The 24,027-nt window shown below is 41.1% G+C and overlaps 1 protein-coding gene across 1 annotated transcript; it reads left to right on the top strand.

Moving 5' to 3' along the window:
* Positions 1–1,709: 1,709 nt before the first annotated feature.
* Positions 1,710–23,502, top strand: ankrd33ba (ankyrin repeat domain 33ba). The gene is made up of 7 exons (XM_085173429.1): positions 1,710–1,905; positions 1,948–2,630; positions 17,348–17,477; positions 19,516–19,656; positions 20,110–20,251; positions 20,754–20,952; positions 21,564–23,502. Exons 2-7 carry the CDS (start codon positions 2,181–2,183, stop codon positions 22,107–22,109), a joined length of 1,608 nt encoding a protein of 535 aa, XP_085029555.1. The 5' UTR covers positions 1,710–1,905; positions 1,948–2,180; the 3' UTR covers positions 22,110–23,502.
* Positions 23,503–24,027: the final 525 nt, after the last annotated feature.

The raw sequence follows: 24,027 nt of genomic DNA, 5'->3' as shown, positions 1-24,027 counted from the left end.
TTTAACGTAAGTTGCTCTCCAATAGACACATCAGGGGAAGCGCAGGGTTCAGTATCTTGCCTTGAAGAGCCGGGGATTAAACCTCTGACCTTCTTACTGGTAGAATATCTGCTCTGTGCTTTATGTGTGTTTTGGTCTTGTATGTCACTGTGCTCAGACAGTCAGATTCCCACCATGCACTGACTGTTTTGAGCCAAAAACCAGTGGGGTTTGTTTTTGTCCAGCAGGTAATGGAATTTTTCTTGTTCTTTTTACATAAGTTTCAGGGAAATTGTGTGAAATTGTTGTTTTTTCCCTTTCTCTTAATATAGCAAGTTTTTGTAATTATAATGTTGCAATGTCACTTTTAGGCCTCTCCCAATAAGTTTCCACAATTGTGAGCTGACTTGGTTTGAAATCTATGAAAATTAGTTGGTGAATCTGTGAAATGACATCAAATAAAAAGGGGAAATAAAAAAGGCTGCAGCTTCACCATAGATCTAAACTAACTCGAAGCTGGAGGTGAGGCATTCGAGTCTGTGATCTATTGCTCTGGTGTCTTTGAGTCCTCTGCTGCCTGAGCAGAAAGTGAAATTTCACAGATATATATCTCTGAAAGTGCTAACAGTGACTGATACCCACACAGCAGCAGAGTGATAGAGATGGATGAGCCATGGGAGAGCAGAGCTCTCAGCTGGGCGTAGATGAAGGTATAATAATAATAGGGACACACTGGGACTGTTATGCACTCGATTCTTTTCCAAAGCAGATGATGTCAGCAAATTGATGTTATTGTTACTGAGAGAAAAAAGGATACTACACTAGAGAGAATATCTTAGAATTTGAGTTTAAGACAAAATTCCCAGAAATCCTGCCTTTGAGTGTAAAGTCGAAGGAAACAGTCATCAGAATCAAGCAGAGGTCAGATGTAGAGAACTAGCGCAGACAGTGTGAGCTGAAATTGCTTCTGCAACATCATCTATGTGAGGTTTTCAGAACTTTTAAATCTTTTTACCCAACCACAATGGTGACACCACATATGTAATGATAGATGGGATTAGTGTTACACTAAGTGATTTTTTTGGTAAGGTTTTGCTTATTTTTACATAAAAGGTTTCTGTGTTGAGCCCACACAGTCAGTAGTTTTGCTTTGCCCAGAGCTGAACGATATGTATTTTCCTTCCAAATTAGTGTGAAGTTTCCATGAGATGAAAGCGGTTACTCAAAAGCGCAGACACAAGCCCGTAGTTTAGTACCGAGTAATGAAGGCCAATCTAAGTCTCTATTATCTAGACTGACTCATGGAAATAAGAAAGAGTGACATATATATATATAGAGAGAGAGGTGGCTGAGGATTTAAAAAAAAAAGAAAAGAAAGAAAGACATTATCTCTGACTTGTAGAAAATATGATCATTAAAATTGTAGCCCTTCTTTTAAATGCAGTCTGCATAACATCAGGGGCTTCTTCAGTGTTTGCTGGATTAACTAGATGCATGTCAGATACAATCTCATATTTACTTCAATCTTTTTAGTATTGCACTTAAAAGTCCAGAATTGAATACTAACTATGCTAATTCCCAAACATAGTCAAAAATCCCTATATTATCCATATTATTATACTATTCTAGGAATATTGTTTCCTATAGGGCTACAACCAGCAGTATAATCCAACACACACACACACACACAGAGTGAGAGAGAGAGAGAGAGAGAGAGGTCCCAGTCACCTCTAATCGGATTAGGCGACTGTAGGTTAACATTGCTGCTGCCTCTCTCCGCCCTAGGTGGGACGTCCCTGTGTGCTGCACTTGTAGTCCGTTTTTTCCCCTTTTTTTTCGCTGTAGCAACACTTTTTGAAAGTACCCAAATTGTATCTGTCTCCGGGTACCCTCGAGCCGGATAACTCATAACGAAAACACAACGTGGTTTCGTTTTGAGGACGCACTCCGTACTTGCTTACTTCGCAGGACTTTTTTATGGCTCACAAATCTCCAAACTGAGAAGTGGGGTAATTATTTAATTAGAATGAGGAAACGAATCAAGTGTTTTATGTGATTTGGGCTCTCGAAGGCGATTTCACGGACTTTCCCCGCGCGTTAGTTTACTTGTTGTCGTGGAAAGACAGCCAGTCTGGATGCTCGCGCGCCCTGTGCCAAGCTGCGCTCCACCCCGCGGACGGTGCCCTAGGCTCGGGGGTTAGATGGTGCTGATCACGGACGACAGGGATGGAGGAGGCGCCTCGTCGGTCCGAGTCAGACAGCTCCAGCTCCAGCAGCAGCAGCAAAAAGTCGGGGGAGACATCCGCCAAGTTCACCCGACCATAACTGAGGAGCCTCTGTCCCACTATGTGGACGAGGAGTCCCTGGGCTCGTGTGAGGAGGACACAGAGGATGGAAGTGAGGACGACCATGACGAGTTCGAAGAAGTTGACTTTGAGGACCTGGATGATTGTCGGAGCATCGCGTCGGACGACTCCTTCTATCCACCGGATGATGTGTTCGCGGACTCGGAGCGCTCCCCGTCTCCGGAAAGCCCGGAGCCGCTGTCTTTTTTCCAGGCGTGCTGCACCAACAACGCGGCCATAGTCCGGATAATGATCCGGCATGGTGTGAAGGAGGAGGACGTCAAGGAGACTGACAGGAATAACAGGGTATGAAGCACACAACAGAAACTCCGAGTAACTTCACACACGTGGCTTTAGATCACCTCCACAGTGACACCAAGAGTTGTTGTATGAAAACGTGCATCTCGAAACAGTTTCACAAGGTTTATGTTTGGAGTTCCCAGTTATATCTAACAGTATCTTAGGTCCATTCTTTGTGCAACACATGCAGTCAAAGATTCTCAGACTGAAATAATTAAATCCGAGCTTTCTGGCTTACTCACCTATTTTCAATGTTTGGGAAAGTTTGACCTCTACAACTTGTAATGTATGTCATATGGAAGTCAGTGTAGCTTACATTAGTGTCTCTGTAGTTCTGTGACTTGGGCCTACATGCAGTTTACTTCTGACAGCTGTTTTTGCACTTTTCCTCTGCTTTGTTTATTTTCATAATGAGCTCACACCTTTATCTGATAGGCCTTTCTGAAAGGCCTCTATGTGTGAGTTTGTGTGTGTGTGCGTGTGTGCGATGACAGATCTCAGTTTATGAGGAGCTAGAATGCTCAGGCGCTTTAAAAAACACTGAAGGCTCTTGTGATTTTTGAGGAAACACACCACTCCTTTCTGTGCGTGTGGTCATGCAGGCGTATTTATGTGTACAGGCCTGTGAAACAGAAAGTGCTTTTAAGGTTTTATGTATCAGGGCTTCATAACAAAAATCATCTGGTCTTTAGCAGTCTTTAAGCAAATATAGCGTCAGATGAAGATGTTATAGATTGTTTATATTTATTTATCAAAAACTTAGCCAAATGCAGAAGCAAAGTGTGAAAAACTAAGTACACCCCAGAGTAACTGGTAATATCAAATTTCCAGCTATGGCTTGAAGAAATAGTTTTTCTGTGTGACCTTATCAGTCTCTCAAATCACTGTAAAGGAGTTTTTCTCCACTCTTCTTTACAACATTGCTTTGGTTCATTGAGGTTTGCAGGCATTCATTTGTGTGCAGCTTTTATAAGTTACACTAGTGTCTCTAGGTCTGGACTGGGCCACTGCAACACCTTGATTCTTTTCTTTTCAGCTGTGCTGTTGCAGATTTGCTGCTGTGCTTGGGATCGTTGCCCCTTGCATGACCCAATTTCCGCCAAGCTTTAGCTGTCGGACACTCGGCCTCAGATTTGAATCTAGAGAACTTTGGTGTACAGAGTTAGCCCTGACTGCTAGATGTCGAGAACCTGTGGCTGCAAAACAAACCCAAATTATCACACCTCCCCCTGTGTGGTTGACAGTTGACATGTGGCGTGACACACTATGTTTGGTCCTCAAATGTAGCACTCTTCATTATGGTCAAACATCTCCACTTTGGTCTTATCCGTCCGAAGTCTTAAATAAGTCCCAAACCTAAGCTGTGCTGGCATTTCTTTTTAGAGTAAAAAGGGGCTTTCTGCTGGCAACCTTTCCAAACAAGTTGTAATTGTTCAGTCTTTTCCTAATTGCATTGCCATTTAACATGCTAATTGTAGCTGTGCTTTTATAGAGGTGTTCACACGTGCTAAGGATCAGTTAATCAAGTGGATTTGATAAGCAGGACCGAGTGTTGACATGTGCTCTGAATTTACATAACAGATGTAAGGATGCACCTAGTTTTTCATGAACTGCTTTTGTATTTTGGCTGACAAAGTGTAATATGTCATATTTTGATGTACTATGGAGGTTATATTTACCTGATTTTACGACCTGCTAAGGACCAGATGATTTTTTTTATTGTGTCCTGAAGGAGGGTGCACTTTCTTTTTCACATGACAGTGAACGACTATTACTTCAAATGTATTAACTTATATTTTATGTGGATACATTTTGTATGAGCCTGTGAGTAAACGTATTATATATATCAATGAGATGAGAGTCTGAACCAGGATGCATTTTAAAACCATAAAGTTCAGAATAGGATTGGATCTATTTCCGTTACAGCTGGCTGCATTTCAAATATGTCTTATAGAATTAAGCGCTAGCATAAACCAAATTATATGTCAGTTAATTATGTGAACCAGATTGTCCTCTTCAGTGGTTTTGATCAATGATCCTAATAAACTAAAATGAATGTTAGTTTTCATCTATTTGCAGTGGAATCAATCTGCATCGCTTCAGTCCTGCCAAACAGCTGCAGCCCAGGGCAAAGAGATAAATCCACAGTGATGGCATGCTATACTTGTATTCATTCATCAGGACATTTCAATAATTGTAATTGAGCTGGCCTTCAGTGTGGGGTAAGGCAGCACATGTCAGTCATCATTGTCTTTGTGGCTTTACTTAGTGAAAGTTGGAGAATCGCTTTAGCCCAGTGCCAAGCAGCACACATGCCTAGATCTTTACACAAGGAAAAAAGCCAAATATATAAGCATAGTTTTCTATTGTTTGCAGCTAGTTTAAGCTGAGAGGATGAAGTTTCACAGCACTGTAGATTCAGAGAAGGAGCGCTTTTGTGGTCTTATATCACAAATCTGCTTCTTTGACCTACAGGCCAACCCCATCTGTCGCTTCTTACATTTCACCTCCCTCTTTTCTAAACATCTGTCTCTCACCATCTCCTACCCCTCCTTATTTCTCTGCATTTACATAGTGCATCCAGTCATGAGAACATGAAAAGGACTCCTTGTGACCTGAACATATGTGTATGTTATAAAGTATATAACAGGGAAAAGGTCAAAGGTCCTCAAGGCACTTTGAAACGGAAGACACATGCTCGCATTTAGTGTGTGTTTGAGTGTAGCTGCAGTGAGATATGTCGGAAAAAAGACTTCCAGATCACTAGGATGTGTGGTTGTGCATGTACCATTAGCTTTGTCGTGCCCTGTGACCTTGGGGATATGCACATACTCAGAGACACAATACAGGTTAGGTAACACATCTACTGGAAACACATCCTGACACAGATGTCAGCGTCTTAATATAGCTTCATCAAGTGGCATGTAAAACAAAGACGGTTGTTACATCCCTGGCCTAGTCTGAGTACAACATACACACCACTTCCTCTGTCACTAATCATCAGTTTAAAAGGAAATTTATTATCGAAAGATTCTTAATCTATACCATCAAAAGGACTGTGGTAAAGTTTACGTCCAAATATGTTAAAAAGATGGTAGATTATAGTTATCTAGCGTCCAGAAGTAGTTTAAGTACAGAGAGCTTAGAACAGGGGTGGGCAATCTCAGTCCACGAGGGCCGGTGTCCCTGCAGGTTTTAGATGTGTCCTCGAACCAACACAGCGGATTTAAATGGCTAAATTAGCTCCTCAACATGTCCTGAAGTTCTCCAGAGGCCTGGTAACGAACTAATCATGTGATTCAGGTGTGTTGACCCAAGGTGAGATCTAAAACCTGCAGGGACACCGGCCCTCGTGGACTGAGATTGCCCTCCCCTGGCTTAGAATCACTGAAGCACAGACACATCAGGCCAATATGAAAAGACCAGGTTTTAGTAATAACCTGAAGACTGTTTTTTTCAAAACTTGATAAGCTCCGTAGACGCATGTATGAGTGTATGTTGCCTAGTTTAGTCACTAGGTCCTAGGTCATCACTAGGTCAGGTCCTTTCCTCTGGTCCCCTCCAAAAGGAAAGCTAAGCTAGAGCAGCGGTCCCCAACCCCCGGACCGGTCCGTGTGTCGTTTGGTACTGGGCCTTGAGAGTTGAGGCTCAGGTGTAAAATTTATGGTTTTTGGGGGGTTTTATGATTAACTCGGTTTCCCTGGGTTTTTTCCCGTGTTGTAGTTGTGTGTCTTATTTTGAAATAAATATTTGCTCGTTACCATAGCGACCAGAGAGTATGAAGGGGCAGAGAGGAGGATGTTACTTTCAATGTTGTTGCCGCATTTCAGGAGGACGCTGCTAAGTTACACAATTACACAATTAATTTGCGTTTATTATTGTCTTGGTCGTATCATTTTATTTTGTTGTATTTATCCACGACACCTTAAAGGGCGGTCTGTGAAAATAAGATTAAGATTAAGATAACCTTTATTTGTCCCACACGTGGAAAATTTGTTACGGGTAAAATATTGTCGGACATTAAACTGGTCCGTGGCGCAAAAAAAGTTGTGGACCACCGAGTACAAAGTCTGCTGCAGACTTGCAGCCCAGAAACTGTGAGAGATTCTGTGTTGTGCAAACAGGTACTTCTGCAGCATGGATGTTTTCCAGTGAAACGATTAAAAACCAGAGTGTAGTTAAAAGAGAAAGAGAACAAAAGTTTCATATGGCCCCTCAGGAATTCAAGGGGAATTTGACAACATTGATTCACTGAACACTTGAAGCCTCCACTTTTAGTCAAATGTTTTGTGGAATTATGAGAATAACTTGTGAAGGTTATGAGAAGGCTTATCCTCTAAAGGATATTTTTCTTCAGAAAAGCTGCTGTCATAAAACAATTAACTTTTGATGCCCGTTTTTCATTTCCCAGCATGTTTAGGAGGCCTTCTTAGTTCTTGTGAAAACTCACATTTGGTGTCAACACAGGTTTTGGAAAGCAATAAAACTGTATTTTCTGCTGCCAAGTGCACATATTGAAACTTAATTAAATGTCTGCATTCTGAATTTAGGAATAAACATAATGACAAGTATGTGTGTTTAATGTGTATCCAGTTTTCCAGTGATATGATTGCCGCACACTATATCAAAATCTCCATGCTCTCATTGCGACTTTGTGGCTGACGTGATGGATTAAATGTCAACAAATTATCGTCATTCTCATGTTAAAAGTAAAAGAATACTAGAAAAATTTGCATTTCCTGCGAAAATGCAGTGTGGATGCTTTAAAGCTGAAGCTGTCTGCAAAAACTAGCTGAAAAAGCTGAAAAGTTGCAGAAATTGTAAAAACTTTGCAGAAGCAAAGGAACTTTGCTAAAAAGTAATAACTTAGCAGAACTGCAATATCTTAGAGGAAACATAATACTTGGCAGAAATACAATAGCATAGCAGAACTTGGCAGAAATATTGTAACTTACCAGAAACACGATAACTTCTCAAATATACAAGAATTTAGGAGAAATAGTATAAGATAACAGAAAGAATATATTTAGCCAAAAATACTTAAACATTACAGAAACACTATGATTTAGAAAAATAGTACAACATAGCAGAAATACTGTGATTTACCAGAGAAACTGTGATCAAATATGAATATTGTAATTTTAAATTAATACTATGTTTTAGCACAAATACTATAATTTGACAGAAATACTATCATTTGGCAGAAATACTATGTTTCAGCACAAATACTCTGGTTTAGCACAAATATTATAACATAGCAGAAATACAATTATATAGCAGAAATGCTATATTTAGAAAGAGAAATATAATATAGTAGAAATAATATGATTTAGCAGAAATACTGTAATCAGCACATATACTGTAACATGACAGAAATTCCTCCACTTAGTAGTAATACTATAACATAACACAAATGTTATGATTTGGCACAAAAACCATGATTTGGCAAAAATACTATGATTTAGCAGAAATACTATGATTGAGCAGTACTACTACCAGTACTAAGTACTAAGATGTAGTAAAAGTACTTTGATTTAACAGAAATACAATTATGGAGGAGTAATACTTTAAAATGGGAGAAATATTGATACACACACACATACACAGAGCCTAAAGGGAACAGTATTTGTGCCATGGAGTGTTAACAAGAATGTGAGGTCCATATTAGAAAAGCTGGTAAAATCATAAAAAAGTTTGCAGAATTGTAATAAATGATGAATATGAATTACTGGTCTGTGATAGTGTATTAATTTGTAGGGAAAAAAACATGTTGACCAATGTGGGATTGAACCCACGACCTTTTGGTTAAAGACCCGTGTCATTACCAACTGCGCCACTGGGAAAGAGAGCGGGCGCCTGGAAGACAGGGTCATGAGCAGTCAGAATTAGATCGCGGTGAGAGGCGCGCTGAGTTACAAAACGTCGTGTAACTCAAAAACTAGGTGGACTAGAAACATAATTCTTGTACTGGGTGAATCAGCGGACTTTGGTGTACTTTGACTGCGATTTTTATTGCTCTTTGTACAACCGTTGCTGAGATATGACGAGAGAAGAAACGGCAGACCTCAGATATGATTGGCTGGCTGGGAAGCCGTGCAGGCCCTGATATGTCAATTTCAGGGCTAAGTGTCTCAGTCCTCACAGAGGATTGGCTGCCTGGGGACCTGGCAGTAATATATAGAAATAGTATGATTAAGCAGAAATACTATAAAAAGCAGAAATACTATAATTTTACAGAAATACTATAATTTAGCACAAATACTATATTGTCACGGGGGTGTGGGGAAGGAGGACCCAGGCGCAGTGCTCTGTGTATAAACAGTGCGTTTATTTACAGTGTGTGGAAATAACAACAAATTCCCGTGCTTTCCCCAGACTCCCGTGTTGTGTCTTCTCCCACTGTTTGTGCTCTCCGCTCCCGTGTCTCAGCTATCCCCGTGCTGGCTGCTGTCTGGCACTCCACCCCTCTCCTCTGGACACAATAGAAGCAGCCGTCAGGACACATACAATCGCGGGCATATACACACACACTAACCAAGCACAACTGGATGACTGACGTGGAGTCTCACGCAATGATCCCGCGTCGGTGGGAGCTCCAAGACTCTCTTAAGTAGCCAGAACCAAAACAAGCAAAAACAACAAACAACAAACCCTCCCAGGTCACAGTCCCAAAGTCAGACCGCGCATCCCGCAGCGGCGCATCCCGCTCGCCGATCTCCCCCGGCTGCGGCGCGGGCTCCTCCCGCTCGCCGAGGTCCCCCGGCTGCGGCGCGGGCTCCACTCGCTCGCCGAGCTCCGGCGCGGGCTCCACCTGCTCGCCGAGCTCCGGCGCGGGCTCCACCTGCTCGCCGAGCAGCGGCGCGGGCTCCTTTGGCAGCGGCGCTGGCTTCTCCTGCTCGCCGGGCAGCGGCGCTGGCTCCACCGGCTCGCTGAGCTCCTCCGGCAGCAGCGCTGGCTCCACCGGCTCGCTGAGCTCCTCCGGCAGCGGCGCTGGCTCCACCGGCTCGCCGAGCAACTGCTCGGGCATGCGAGCTCCACTGGCTCGCCGAGCTTCTGCTCGGGCAGTGCGAGCTCCACCGGCTCGCCGAGCTCCTGCTCGGGCAGTGCGAGCTCCTCCTGCTCGCCGAGCTCCTGCTCGGGCAGTGCGAGCTCCTCCGGCTCGCCAAGCTCCTGCTCGGGCAGGGCAGGTCCGGGTGGCGACGTAGCAGCCGGTGAAGAAGATGGCAGAAGGGTGACTGCAGGCGGTGAGATGACGGCGGTGCCACAGCTGCAGATGTTGAAGCAGCGAGTGGTGTGGAGACCTCTGACCGAGGTGATGTTACCTGCGCTGTCGGCTCGTCCACTGCAGACACAAAACCAGATGGGGAGGGAAATGGAAAATTGTCCGTACTACTCACCACAGCCGACTCTTGAGAAGTTCGTGGATTAGGCTGCGGTGAGGAAAGCCGGTGGAGCGAACGTCGTTTCCGTGTAGACGTCGGGGCCGGCATCTCAGGCTGTGAATCCACCAGCGGTCCGGGCCGGTGAGCAGCCTGAGGAGGAGAGTGGAGGTGGAGGGTGGAAAGCAGGAAGTCCAGGACAACTGGATTGAGGGAGTCCACCAGCCAGGGGAATTTAACAAGTGTCTCCACATATGTACAAGCATAGAGCAAACGGGGAAGCAACACCAAAAATATATAGTAATACATATAACTAGTACATAACTGCTCAGGGATCCTGGGTTGCTCAGACCCAGAACCCTGACATATATTAAGCACAAATCCTATAAAAAGCAGAAATACTATAATTTAGCAGAAATACTATATTAAGCACAAATCGTATAAAAAGCAGAAATACTATAAAAAGCAGAAATACTATAATTTAGCAGAAACACTATAAAAAGCAGAAATAGTATAATGTAGCAGAAATACTATAATTTAGCAGAAATACTATATTAAGCACAAATCCTATATTAAGCACAATTCGTATAAAAAGCAGAAATACTATAAAAAGCAGAAATACTATAATTTAGCAGAAACACTATAAAAAGCAGAAATAGTATAATGTAGCAGAAATACTATAATTTAGCAGAAATACTATATTAACCAGAAATACTATAAAAAGCAGAAATACCTTAAAAAGCAGAAATACTATAATTTAGCAGAAATACTATATTAAGCACAAATCCTATATTAAGCACAATTCGTATAAAAAGCAGAAATACTATAAAAAGCAGAAATACTATAATTTAGCAGAAACACTATAAAAAGCAGAAATAGTATAATGTAGCAGAAATACTATAATTAAGCAGAAATACTATATTAAGCACAAATACTATAAAAAGCAGAACTACTATATTAAGCACAAATCCTATAAAAAGCAGAAATACTATCATTTAGCAGAAATACTATAAAAAGCAGAAATACTATCATTTAGAAATACTATAACACACACAGAAAGAGAGAGAAGCCAGTTTTTAGGTCAGTCAAGCAGCCTGGGAGCTGCTAAATTTGAATCCACCAATCAGAGAGGCTGTGTACTTTTTTCCCGCCAAAACAGGTGCAGCCGTTTTTACACACGCAGCAGAGAGGCAGGATTTTTGCAGTCTATTTCTCATAGTGAGGACTAAACTCAAACAAATGACCATAATTTCCTAACCGTAGGGGCTAGAACGATCATTCTTACACCGTTTTGTTCAGCAGAGATGGGGGAATCTTCAAGTGTTGACAATTTATCATTAAAATATGAATTATTAAAGATATTTGACTTCTAATGCACCATAACTGAGTAGAGGCGAAGCAAAAACTGCCTTGACTTGCCCTCAAACAACGCTTTCTAACTCTAAATCTATTTGGAGTATCGATATCATTCTTTCACCGTAAGAGACAGCAGGCTTTGGTGAACAACCATGGAAATTTTCAGGTCTTTGTGGAAATCTATCAAAAAGATATGACGAGAGAAAAAAGTGGCTCATTTCCAGAGTTTGAAATCTGAAGAAATCTGAGCGAAGGACAAATTTCCTACCCTCAAACAAGTCTAACTCATCTCAGAACGGTAATAGGTGAGAAAATAATTCTTGAATTGTGAGCGTCAGGAGTGTCTGAAGATATACTGGGACAAGCCTCATGTCTTAACGTCGCTTCGTTAGGGAGATATGACGATTCGAATATGCCTCTCATTACAGAAATCAAGCGGTGATTTTGAACAAACTCTCCATTGACTTTCTATGGAGAGTTTTCAGACTTTGTGTTGGTCTGAGGAGATTTGCCAAAATTCTATAAATCCCACAACAATGATAATGACATTTTCTGAAAGCCAGCAAAAATACCTATGTTTTGATGTATAATTTGTGGAAGTTGAGTGAAAATTGAGCAAGTAGCAAGAAGTTGTTCGGACATGAAGAGAAGACTGCGAAACCTTCAGTGCCTCACTTAGAACCAACTGCATAGCAACCATAACAACCCATGTATTTTGTGAAAAATCACAATTTTGCAACTCAAAACTTTAAGAGGGATAAAAATAAAATGGTAAAAGATTTGAAAAAGCTGATTTATAGCTGAATAGCCCAATAATTTGAGAACATTTTAAAGTTTGAATGGTTGTTCTAAGTGAAAGTATGAGGAAGTAGTTAAGTTTCAAAAACAAGCAAGTTTTAGCAGAATTGCGGAAGTTTTCCATTCATTTCAATGGGACAAATTAAAGGAAAAAAGCTTAATATTTTAAAAAGTATAATAGCAAAAAATAGCAAAAGTCATAGCCGGAATTAGCAGAAATAGCAGAATAGTTTAAAATTTGAATGGTGAAAATCGGCTGAAAATTGTGGAAGTAGTTAAGTGCCAAAAAACGTACAAAAATTGGCAACTAGAATAATAAAGTATAAAGAATAAAGAGAAACAGGAAAACAATAGTGTGGATGCCTTAAAGCATCCACACAAATATGGTTATGGTAAACATCAGTGGTAATTCTTCTAGCGTTCAGGTATCAGCTCTGTCCTCAAAGCCCATCTGACCCTGTTTACTACACTGTGTGTTACCCTCGCAATCAATTGGGTAATTTGTCATGCTCATATGTGCACTCAGTAAACACGCACAGAATCCTATCAACCTGATTTATACACAGATCAAATATAATAATTTCAAATTTCCAAATAGATTGCGGTCCGTTGACAAACCAGGACAGATACGGTATGTTTCATCTGCTGAGAGAGCCAGCAAAGTCGCCCAACAGAAAAAACAGCTGACCAACACACGTATCGACCAACAGGCCGGCAGGCAGATAGACTAAATGAAGCATAGTCAGATAGAGACAGAAATGTGGCACTGCAGATGGTAGCGAGCTCGACGCTGCTAGCAAATACTGATGAGTGGAAAAATCAAAGCGACAGTCATACACATCTGATTTGATACAGTTGTGTGAACGCTCAGCTGCAGACAGAAAGACATTTAACAGGGGTGATATTGACAGAAACATGGCCTGGTATGTCTGTGTCCGTGGTGTGTCTGACGGATGTGAATGAGGGTGGTCTTTAGCGTGCGGCTCATGTGTACTGAGGTTTCCTGTAAAATTAAAAATGAATTAAATGTTTTCATTTTGATTTATTCACATGTGGTTTGCACAGGCTGCAGACATGCAGGCTGTCTGCTACAGTTAGGCTTCCGTAAGCGCAGAAAGTAGTCAGAATAGTTCGCTGAAGAAGACGGCATGTGTTTGGACATCCACCTTTACGTCACTCCAGGGTAAAGACCAATACAACCGGAAAGAGCTGTTTTTTAGCAAATTTCTAATTGGAAACATGTTTTCCTATTTATATTGATATGTATTAAGTAAGGCTTTTATTTGAGTGCCAACTTTTCCACCACTGCAGAGTGATCGAAATCACAGGACACAGCGGCCGTTCTTTGGATTATCAACACTTTTTCACTACGTACAAACTATGCAGCTCCAAAATTAATAACTGGCTGCTTACAAAGATGCAGTTTCTCTTTTCTTTGAGGACCAGCATAAATCAAAAAACGTATCCACGGTGACGATAACGTGGTACTACTGCAAACATATTTATTGTGTATCAAGGAATTTTTAAGGTTACACTGGGTATTGCATCGTATTGTGTCATCTTCTTTTGAACCAGTCTTTGGAGTGTTGCCACATTAACTGCAGATACATGGGTATGTTTCTCCCTCCCCCCCTGTCTCCGTGTCTTTCTGACTGATAAGGCTAAGCCTTTCTATTCCTAGCACTGGATATTCCTCAGATTACTTAGTGTGTTAGTGTGTGGTCATCTAAGTCCAGGCAGTCCAGTGTATGTGTGTATGAGTGCCCGCTCATCAGAATACACATTATAGTCTTGATTGCAAGATGCAAGTTTTAAATCGAGTGATGCTAGAATTCTTCAGCCTAATCTTGTTAAGACCTGTGCACGCATTTGATCAACATGGTCTCTGCTGAAAATTCATTTATTTATGTTTTATTATATAAGAGCACCCTGTTTGACCTAATAATTTCAGCAGCTGATGATATTTTTGAAAGATGTTTTTAGCTAGCTTCTATTATTTTCCGAATGGAACATAAACCTGACACCATTCGTGCTCCAACATGTTAATGCTATGAAGTGATGGATGACTTTTATTGACTTTCTACTAAACCTACTTTGGAACATCTTTCAGTTTCGACTGTGCACAGGAGAACATAACAGTAAATAGTAACATTTGGCATTAGTTAAGACATTTTCAATGCATTCAATGCAATTACTTTACTTGAAAAGAAAAGGTCAGTATGAGAATGAGTGATATCACAGGGGACAGTGAGGACACGTGTCGATGTCCATCAGCAACCGGTCTGCAACTTCATTTGCCCTAAAGACAAATACCCAATCCCCCTGAGAATTCTCGTTAATTCTCGTCCGTCACTGGAAGTGATTGATTGAATTATTGATTATAAAGATGCAAACCTATGCTTTTGATCACATTCTTTTTTTTTCTCATGATGGAGATTTTCCCGTTTCCTATCATTATTTGCCCATTTATGACAATCGAGGAGGGGGAGGTTGGTCTGATACTGGTATACAGCCTATATATCTGTATGTTGCTGTGCTCCATCATTGTCAGCAGCTACCATTAACGTGCATTAAATCACTGATTGCAGTAGTGTGTATGACAGGAACGTAACAAGTACGTCGGGCGGTTGGGATAAATAAAGAAGCTTGTATGTGTTTATATCTGTGTGTGACAAAGGTTCGCAAGGAAAACAAAAACAAAGTCAGACGATTTAGATTGCTCGAGACATGCTGCAGGGCGTGCTGCTAAGGTACATCACATCACAACCGGAGGGCTGCCAAGAATGTGTGTTTGCGTATGTGAGAAAGCGTGAGAGACACAGACAAGGTCTACGTGAGAGTGTCTAAGCAGGGGGAACTATTTGAAGCTGTGCCAGTGTAAGTGAACCTCTCTGAGACAGTCCAGTAGTTACTCTGCAGGACCTTTGTCAGCTGTTTTTCTCAGATGTGCCAAAATTAGTGCGACTGTGTCTCCAACTGACTTGTTTTAGTTCACAGTTCAGTGTTTAATACGGCTAAGGTCCATGTCCTGTAAAATCTGAGGGATAATTGAACCTCTCTTCAACCTCAACCAAAAGCTTGTCTCCTATATTTTAATAGGAATCTCAGTGTCCAGTGTGATGGGTCTGATTCACATAAATAAAGCCGATGTTTAAGCAATCCTACCCGCACTGTGACAAAAAGCTATAATTAAATGATTTATCAAAACATTATATTTATTGGGTACAAAGACATACGGTTGAAGCCTATTAATTCAGAGATAATTGAAACACTCCACGACTTAAAAAACAAAACACTGTGATTTTTCTTGAGGTTTTTCTGTTTTGACTATAATTACCAGCCTATGAATATGCATAAATTTGAGAGGTTCATATAAATCTTCGTGCCTTATCCGTACCGATCTTCATTTGTTTTTATATTTAAGATTTCATACTGAGATTACTTTCGATTGCATTCGTGCCAGAGCTGAAAAGATTAATTAGGGGAATAACACCGTGTGCTTGGAAACCAAGATTAAAAACGTATTGTGCCAAAAAGGTGCAAAGCATCAGGCTGGTCTGTCATAAAGAGAACACCACATTTTAAAAGAAATTGAGTGTGAAAGGCAATAGTATAGGGTTGCCTTGACGATGTGTAGTATAAGTTGAGATATACGAGTCTCTGTGGTCAACTTGACCTCATTTTATTTTAGCACAGTTGACAAAGTACTACAGTATTACTCAGTGTATAAACCTGTAGCAGAATACATGTGCAACGTGCAGCTGAACTGCTTGCTTGACAAGGAGTAGGTCTGACTTGTTCTTTTTAGCACTCCTGGCTTTAATACAGCATATTTAGATAGTTTATTTAGATTTAAAGTCTGGGTAGGGTCTGGTAACTTGTTAAGTAATGAACATGTTGTTTGCCTGTCAGCTCCAAATTCAGAATTCAGAGAATGCCCCCTTTGTTTCTTCTCCTTGCTCATCTGGATTGCCTATAATCAGGCTACACGGATTTCTAGTTGCGCACAATTTTTTTTTATTTCTTCTTCTTACTCAACAAACTTGTTGTTAGCTGACAGCTGTGGCACCCAGTGTGGTCTTGTGCTGCTATAGTCCAGCTCCTTCAAGGTTTCATCTGTTGTGCGTTCTGAGATGTGTTTATTTGTGTTACTGTTGCATTCTTATAATTATATTTGTAAGCTGGCTTATGAGAAGAAGTCTTGTCATTTTCCTCTGACCTCTGGCGTCAACAAGGCATTTTGGCCCAGAGAACTGGCTCTCGTGAGATATTTTCTTTTTTTGGATCATTCTTTGTAAGCGCTGAAGGTGGGTGTGCAGGAAAATCCCAGTTTATCAGCAGTTTCTGAAACACTCAGACCAGCCCATCTGGCACCAACAACAACCTTTCTTCCCCATTCTGATGCTTGGTTTGAACTTCAGAATGTCGACTTCACCGTATTCGCATGCCTAAGTGTGCTGAGTTGCTGCCCAGTGATTGCCTGATTAGATATTTGTATGAGAAGTTGAATAAATGTAACTAATGAAGTGTCATATATGTTGTATATAATATTAGTAGATTTATTTATTATTTTATATTCAGCATCTGTCTGTCTGCCTATCTGGCTACATATAAAGTATTGCCTGTATATCTGTGAAGATACATCACCTGAGAACGCAGAGTTCCTGAATTCTGCTCAGTCAACTTGTTTGTCTTGGCTAAGGAAGTGTGCACCTTCCAGAAAGTACACAACTTTTGCTAGAGTTTTCCAGTGTCAAACACTCACCAGGCCTCATAGAGTTTCACCCACAGACTAACCTTTACACATTTGTCCACACACATATAAAAGAGCACCTATTCTGGCAGAAAAATATATCCAACATAAAGTACACAGCAACATCAGACAGGAAGATAGCTTTTTTGAGTTTAAGGTTTCTCTGCGAAAACACAACAGATGTCATGTTTAATCACAGTTATTAGTTTTGGGAACTGCACACAGGTCCACTGGTCTTGTGGATTTTTACCGGCGCTGCCTTGATGGCATTTTTCTGCAGACTGCTGCGTATATGTCAGCACTTTATTGCAGTTTTGCTTCACTTTTTCTTTCACCTTAGCGATTTTGCTGATTCTAACCATATATATCTCTCTCCCTTCTCTTTTTCTTTTAACTGTTCTATCTCTTTTTCCTGCCCTGTCACTTTTTCGTCTCAGATAGGACTACTGGTTGCGTGCTACCAAGGTTACGTGGATGTCGTCATAGCGCTGTCTCAGTGTCCGTACCTAGATGTCAACTGGCAGGACAGCGAGGGAAACACGGCTCTGATCACTGCTGCGCAAGCAGGTAACACATAACCATATAATCACAGCTCGCAGTAGTCAAATACACACACTGACAGGCTGATTCACAGTCTTGCTAGACTCTTACATGAACAGAAACAAATACTGTACACACACACACACACACGATATGCTGATACAGATGAACGCACATATGAGCACCAGAAAAACACAAGTTTGAACTGGCTCTATGCACTGACTATGTTGTTTGACCAGTCGTATGATATCAATGTTTTCCATCCAAAATATTGTTAGCAAGTGTGAATGCATGATGGGAAACTGATTTTCAAGGCATTTTCATATAGTGTTGTAGCAGGACTGCTCATTTTACTCATTTACTTTAAGTAGAGACTGTAAATAGAAGATGGATGAAGCCACCATGACACCCAGTGGTTTTTAAACTATGATTCTGAAGCCTCTAAAGTTTGGCATTTTTGTCAACGCCTATCCTAATTTTTTGGTGCCATGAGTAGCCATATTTGCATGAGAGGTTGTAGTGTTTTCAGCACATTAGTTTTAGTTAATGCTAGCCATCTAGGTAGGAAAGAGGCATCCCTGCACCAAGGCAAGAGGTCAGCAAACTGCGGCTCAGCTCCCAAGCCACGGGTTAGAATTAGGGTTAACCATAACCCTATTAACCCTTTAAAGCCGGTCAGAGTGGGCACGCTCCGTTTTGCATAACTATTTTTAAATCCCGGTAGCACTGCAACCACATAAGCTAGCGCAATAATTATTTTTGCATATGAAACCGGAGGAGTTTTACTTACATCTTATGCCATCAGCTTGTCCTAGGTCACAGTTTCCTTCCACATATAGCTTTGCAAAAACTGCATAAAAAGCACTTGCAGCAACAAAAACATAATATTCCAGAAACACGCTTTGCCGATCCGATCAGCGGTTTGTAACACTTCCTACGTCCATCAGCGCGAACTATCGCATGTCCGCCATGACCTGCCCGAAACTGGAAGTGATGTCATTTTGTGGAAATGTAGTTTTTTACCATCAGGGCCTCATGAGCCTATACTGGTGTTTTTAAAAGTTATGTTTGACTTCATGACTTTCTGTGTCGTTTCTGGGATGCTTAGGACTCATATTGCACTGCTGGAAATAGTTTATTTTCATGCATATGCTGTTTTTTGTTTTTTTGCAAATTTGCATTATAATATTTATTTTCGTTTTTCCTGCAGTATATAAAAATTGGTGTATTTCAAAAATAAAACTATGAAGACACTCGAAATAAATTTCCTGTGGTGGGAAACTATTTTGTGCAACTTTTCTGTATTTACAGTTTTGAGGGTTAAGCCTCTTAAATTTCTCTAACTAGAAATATATGTTAAAAAAACAAAAACGATTTTCAATTTTTTTGTAGTTTATTGCACTTTTTCCAATTTATGTAATTACTATGCACTTAATGCATACATATTATTAAAATTTGGACTATAATGGTTGTATTGATGTATATCAACTTGAAATGCTCCCAAAAATGGCTCCACAGCATGTAAAAGTATAATATAAGCTCTGGCAGACTTGGTTCTATGGTAGGTCTTAAAGGGTTAATACATATACAATATGTATTAATTTGTCCTCTTTCAGTTATATCTGTAATCTGCCCCCCTGTCCCTGTCACCTTCGTTTCCTTCTCTTTTCCTCCCATTGTTGGGTAGGAGGAGCTAAAATGGCTCTTTTGATATTGAAGGCTACCGACCTACTTAGACTGTACCAGATGCAGATACCTGCATCACTAGTAACATACATATTAATACTTGACACATTTAGCAGTTTTACATCAAATGCCCCTCCTAATGCCAAAGGGAGCTGTGTCTCTGGCTGAATCGAACCAGTAAACTTTTACTTGCAGACTGAAATGCCTAGCTAGTGACCAGGTTGTAATTCTGTATCTGCTGTAAAGACATTTTAATGCAGAAGTCTTTAGGAATTGCCTCGGTTTTATAGCCAGCCTCGAGTGGCCATTGCAGGATCTGCAGTATTTAGCACCTCTGTCTGACCAACAGTAACTATTTTCCGTCTCTCTGTTACTCTAGGCCACATAACAATCACCAACTATCTGCTGAACTACTACTCTGGGTTGGATATAGAGAGAAGAAACTGTCACGGCTTCACCGCCCTAATGAAAGCCGCCATGCAGGGCAGGGTGGAGTGCGTGCGCTCGCTCATGTTGGCAGGTAAGAAAATGCGTGTAATTATATTAAATGCACGAAACTCTGTAGCAGTGCAATACTTGGAATGGGTTAGATTATAACTGCAGAAAATGTTATTTTCAGAAATTTGGTGGACAGATGGACAATTTGAATGCGTAGACAGTAATTTATTTATTTATTTTTTAGTCATGACTAGGATTCATGTTGAGGTTTGATGCCAAAGCATAACAGCAGGAGGTTTAAATGTCAGGATGGATTTAATTTCAACGTATTCTTTTCTCCAAATAATGGACTTCTTACGCATTTACACAAATCTGCTAACTGACCCTGTGAGAGTGCTGAGTACACAAGTTGCAGTGAGCATAGCGAGACAGCTTTTAGCCACAAACTCACTCTGTCCCCACCTTGTTGTATTTGAGCTTATATGCTTGTGTATCCACAAATTAAACTTTTTCCTGTCTTCTTTGTGTCTATCAGGAGCTGCCCTGAATGCAAAAGACTTTGGCCGCCAACTGACTGCCAGGGAGTGGGCCTTGTTTACAGGCCGTTATGAAACTGCATGGGTGATGGCGCGCTTAATAGAACGGCCTTGTCCACACCAGTACTGTGATACATACAGGTACAATTCACAGCTAGCTGTCTAAGATGAGCAAGTCCTTGTTTATGACGGCATTTTCTAAACGGATTTCCAAGAGAAGAAAAAATTGCCGACCCTTTGTTGAATTTACTGCCCTGCTCACTTGTTATCTTTACATGGAGTTATGAAAAGACTGTGTGCAATTATGAGGTACCTGCTGTCCTCCTTTTCTTTGCAACCTCTCCACAAAAGCAGCTTTCTGAGCTTTCTGTTTACATCCTCTCGGCCTGATAGCAGGCTATGTAGCAAATAAATAATTGTGACTCTGCTTCAGATTATGTAGCCATCATTAGTGTTTCTAGACAAGCCTTGCTTGAGAAAGGTCAGTGCAAGTTACCACTGACTCATTAAAAAGAACAGAACATACAATATTACACATTCAACACAAAAAACACAACACAAATGCCTTTTCAGCCAAGTTCTGCTGGTCTCGGAGAGTTTTCGTCTCTCGGTGCATGAGCTGATATCAGTATTGCTCTCCCAGTCTAGAGTGGCGCCCGCTGGCATCACTGGTGGCCAAAACCCAGGAGCCACGCGGCTGTTTGAAACGCTTGTCGGACACCATGCGCAACATCTTCAACATCGCAAATGTCACCAACCCGGAGGACGAAGGCGCCATCGACCACATGGTTTCTATTACGACTGGCATTAGGAGCCCTTTCATCGCTGTGGCATGCCGCACAGTGAGTGACTAAGCTCTAGAATTTATTTATTTTATTTATTGATTTATTTGTTAATCCTCTTCAGCCTTCCTCACAACAAGTATTTCTCAATCACAGCCTCAGCTGAGGTATTGAATGAGTATAAACACTCTGTAGTAAGGTTGCTCTCTGTGTTATTCAATGATGTGTGCTTATACTCGGCAAGCTTTGAGATACCAAAACTGTTTTTCTTATCTTCAGATGAAGCCAAATGTTTTTGAACAATATGAAAACAATCTTCCACAGACTTGGCTTTTGAAATCATAAAGTCAAATGGTAAAGTTATTTTGTCACCGTATAGTATAAAACTTGTGCTTATATGTTAATGATCATATTATGGTAATAACACTTAAAATGTAGCACTGATTTATCATTTATTATATCAACCAATTCTGTGATTTCCCTTAGGATTAGTTTATAATAATTAAAGGAAATGATTAACACCAGCCTTATCCGCTAAGAAGGTTATTCGTGTGAGATTAACTGTCTGCAATACCGAAAACAAAGGCATGATTGACATACAGAGTCACCAGTATTGCTGCTGCAATGCTGCTGATATTAGTACCAATCAGACACTGCTGGTTTTGTTTCAGGTGTGTCCTGACAGTCCTCCGGGTGTGGGCAAACGGCGCTATGCGGTCCCAGAGATCATTCGCCAGCAGCGCGCCAAGGAGCTTCGCTCCATCAACCCTGACAGGGTGGACAGCCATCTCAGACTCTTTGAGAACTCTCGCGTGACTCTGGTGACCAAGAACTCAGCAGGTCGCCGGGCCAGCCTTCAGGCTCAGAGCCTGGTGCCTCGGCACAGGAGGTCCAGCTTGGGTTTGGTGTCTTATAACCAAGTCATGGAGCTACGGAGAACCAGCTTGTTGCCCATGCACATGGTGCTGAGGAGGAGCAGTGTGAGGCCAGGCTTCACCATACCCAAGGTGAGAGTGTCCAAGGCCCCACCGTCCACTTATGAGCCGGCACAGGTTCGGAAGAAGAGCAGCTCCAAAGATGGAGGGGGGAACTTTCTGCAGGTTCCAAAGTGGCGATACAAGGAGCTAAAGGAAGAAAGGAAAAAAGCAGAGGAAGCAGAGAGAAAGAGGCTGGAGGCTGCAACGAAGAGACATATTGCTACTGGGAAAAGGAAATAATATCATTACCTCAGAGGATATCGTGTACACTAAATCCCCCACCCCCCTCCAAACAACAAAAAAAACATACGGGCCAAGGTGTCCGACAGATCTGGCGTTTATGGTTTTCAGCTTTACACAGTTAGGTGCACAGGGTGAGCTCAGAATTACCAGCAGTGTTTGGATGCTGACCAACCTCTTTAAAAACGGCTGTCTCTATAGCGACAGCGTTAGAAGTGCACAACGCTGACGTCAAACAGCGAATACCCAGGGGATTTGATACTTGAAATGTTTTTAAGCTAATTTATTTTTCATATTTATTGCTTTTTAACGGATGGCCGGGCCTATATTTTGTTATGCCTTGGGTGCTCATTACGCCGGTGTTTTTGTAGTACGTTGCACTGTGTTGAAGCAGAAGACAATAGCACACACTCTGAAACTGAAACCTACTGCAGAACAAAATGTGTTAATCAAAAGCAGTTTATTAAAAATTATATCTTTTAAGTCATTCGGTGAGGAGTAATAATGATCTCGTCATTACTGGCTGAGAAAGCAAAGCAAGATTTGTAATGAATCTCGTGACGTCTGCCTGACAATATTTTAGATGCTTTCTTCTTTTGCTTTACAGTGACAAACCCTGAATGTATTTAACGTATATATTTTATATATAGAGAGAGAAATTTAAATGCTTTTGATGACATTTTTTTCAATTAAGGGTGAAGACTGAAATGTATAGCTTTTGAATCTGACAGGTTGGGAAGAAATTTTTAGATTACTTCCTGCACATTTACCCTTCATAACCCAATTAACCCTTTAAAGCCAAGTGTATCATGTTTATTATATATCATGTTTATCAGTGCGATATCCATCCATTCGCTTCCGCTTATCCTTTTCAGGGTCGCGGGGGGTGCTGGAGCCTATCCCAGCTGTCATAGGGTGAGAGGCGGGGTACACCCTGGACAGGTCGCCAGTCTGTTGCAGGGCTAACACACAGGGACAGACGACCATTCGCACTCACATTCACACCTATGGGCAATTTAGATTTTTCATTTAAACTATCCCCACAAAGTGCATGTCTTTGGACTGGGGGAGGAAGCCAGAATAAGATAAATCGCAGCAAAAAATTTCTGCACTTCACCTACTTCAAAGGTGCATGGAGAGGATAAAAGAATTTACAAAGCAGGAACTCCAGCAACACTTGAGGAAGAAGAACAACTTCAAGCCAAAATGCGTTGGTCTATTATTAAAGTTGTTCTTCTTCCTCAAGTGTTGCTGGAGTTCCTGCTTTGAGGAAGCCAGAATACCCAGGGAGAACCCACGCAAACTCCACACAGAAAGCCCCTGCTGGCCTGATGGTGGAATTGAACTCATGACCTTCTTGCTGTGAGGCAACAGTGCTAACCACTGTGCCACCCTCAGTGTGGTACCCCCCCCCCCCCCCCCCAAAAAAAACCCGTACATAAATTGCACATTTTTAAAGTAATGTAAATTGCAAAAAAAATAAAAACAATGCCTGATGTAGCAATTATGTGCAAATTAATGTATACATGTATTTTTTATTCAATCAGAAACTAAACAGTCAGTTAAAAAAAATTCTTTTCTGGTAATTATTTCATGGTCCAGGCTTTAAAGGGGTAACACAGATCATAGCTTAACTTCACGTAGTGACTGGGAATGAGTCGTGTGCACAAGGTGTGGATGTTGTGAATGAAATAAAGTTTCCACTAACAGTGACCGTGGACTCAATTAACCTAGCCTTATTGATGATTTATAAATGCCTCAGCCATGTAGTGCTAGAAAAATAATCTCAGTCTTCTTTTTGATCTCCATAGCATTTTTAGGGGCTCCGCTCAAGGGAAGAAAAACAACAAAACACTACATGCAAGTTTTGACATACAAAGGAGAGCCTGAAGTGATGATGTGTAACATGTGGCCACTC

The sequence above is a fragment of the Neolamprologus multifasciatus genome, chromosome 9 (assembly GCF_963576455.1).
Source record: "Neolamprologus multifasciatus chromosome 9, fNeoMul1.2, whole genome shotgun sequence".
NCBI classification, from domain to species: Eukaryota; Metazoa; Chordata; class Actinopteri; order Cichliformes; family Cichlidae; genus Neolamprologus; species Neolamprologus multifasciatus.
This window is presented reverse-complemented; position numbering and strand designations above follow the sequence as displayed.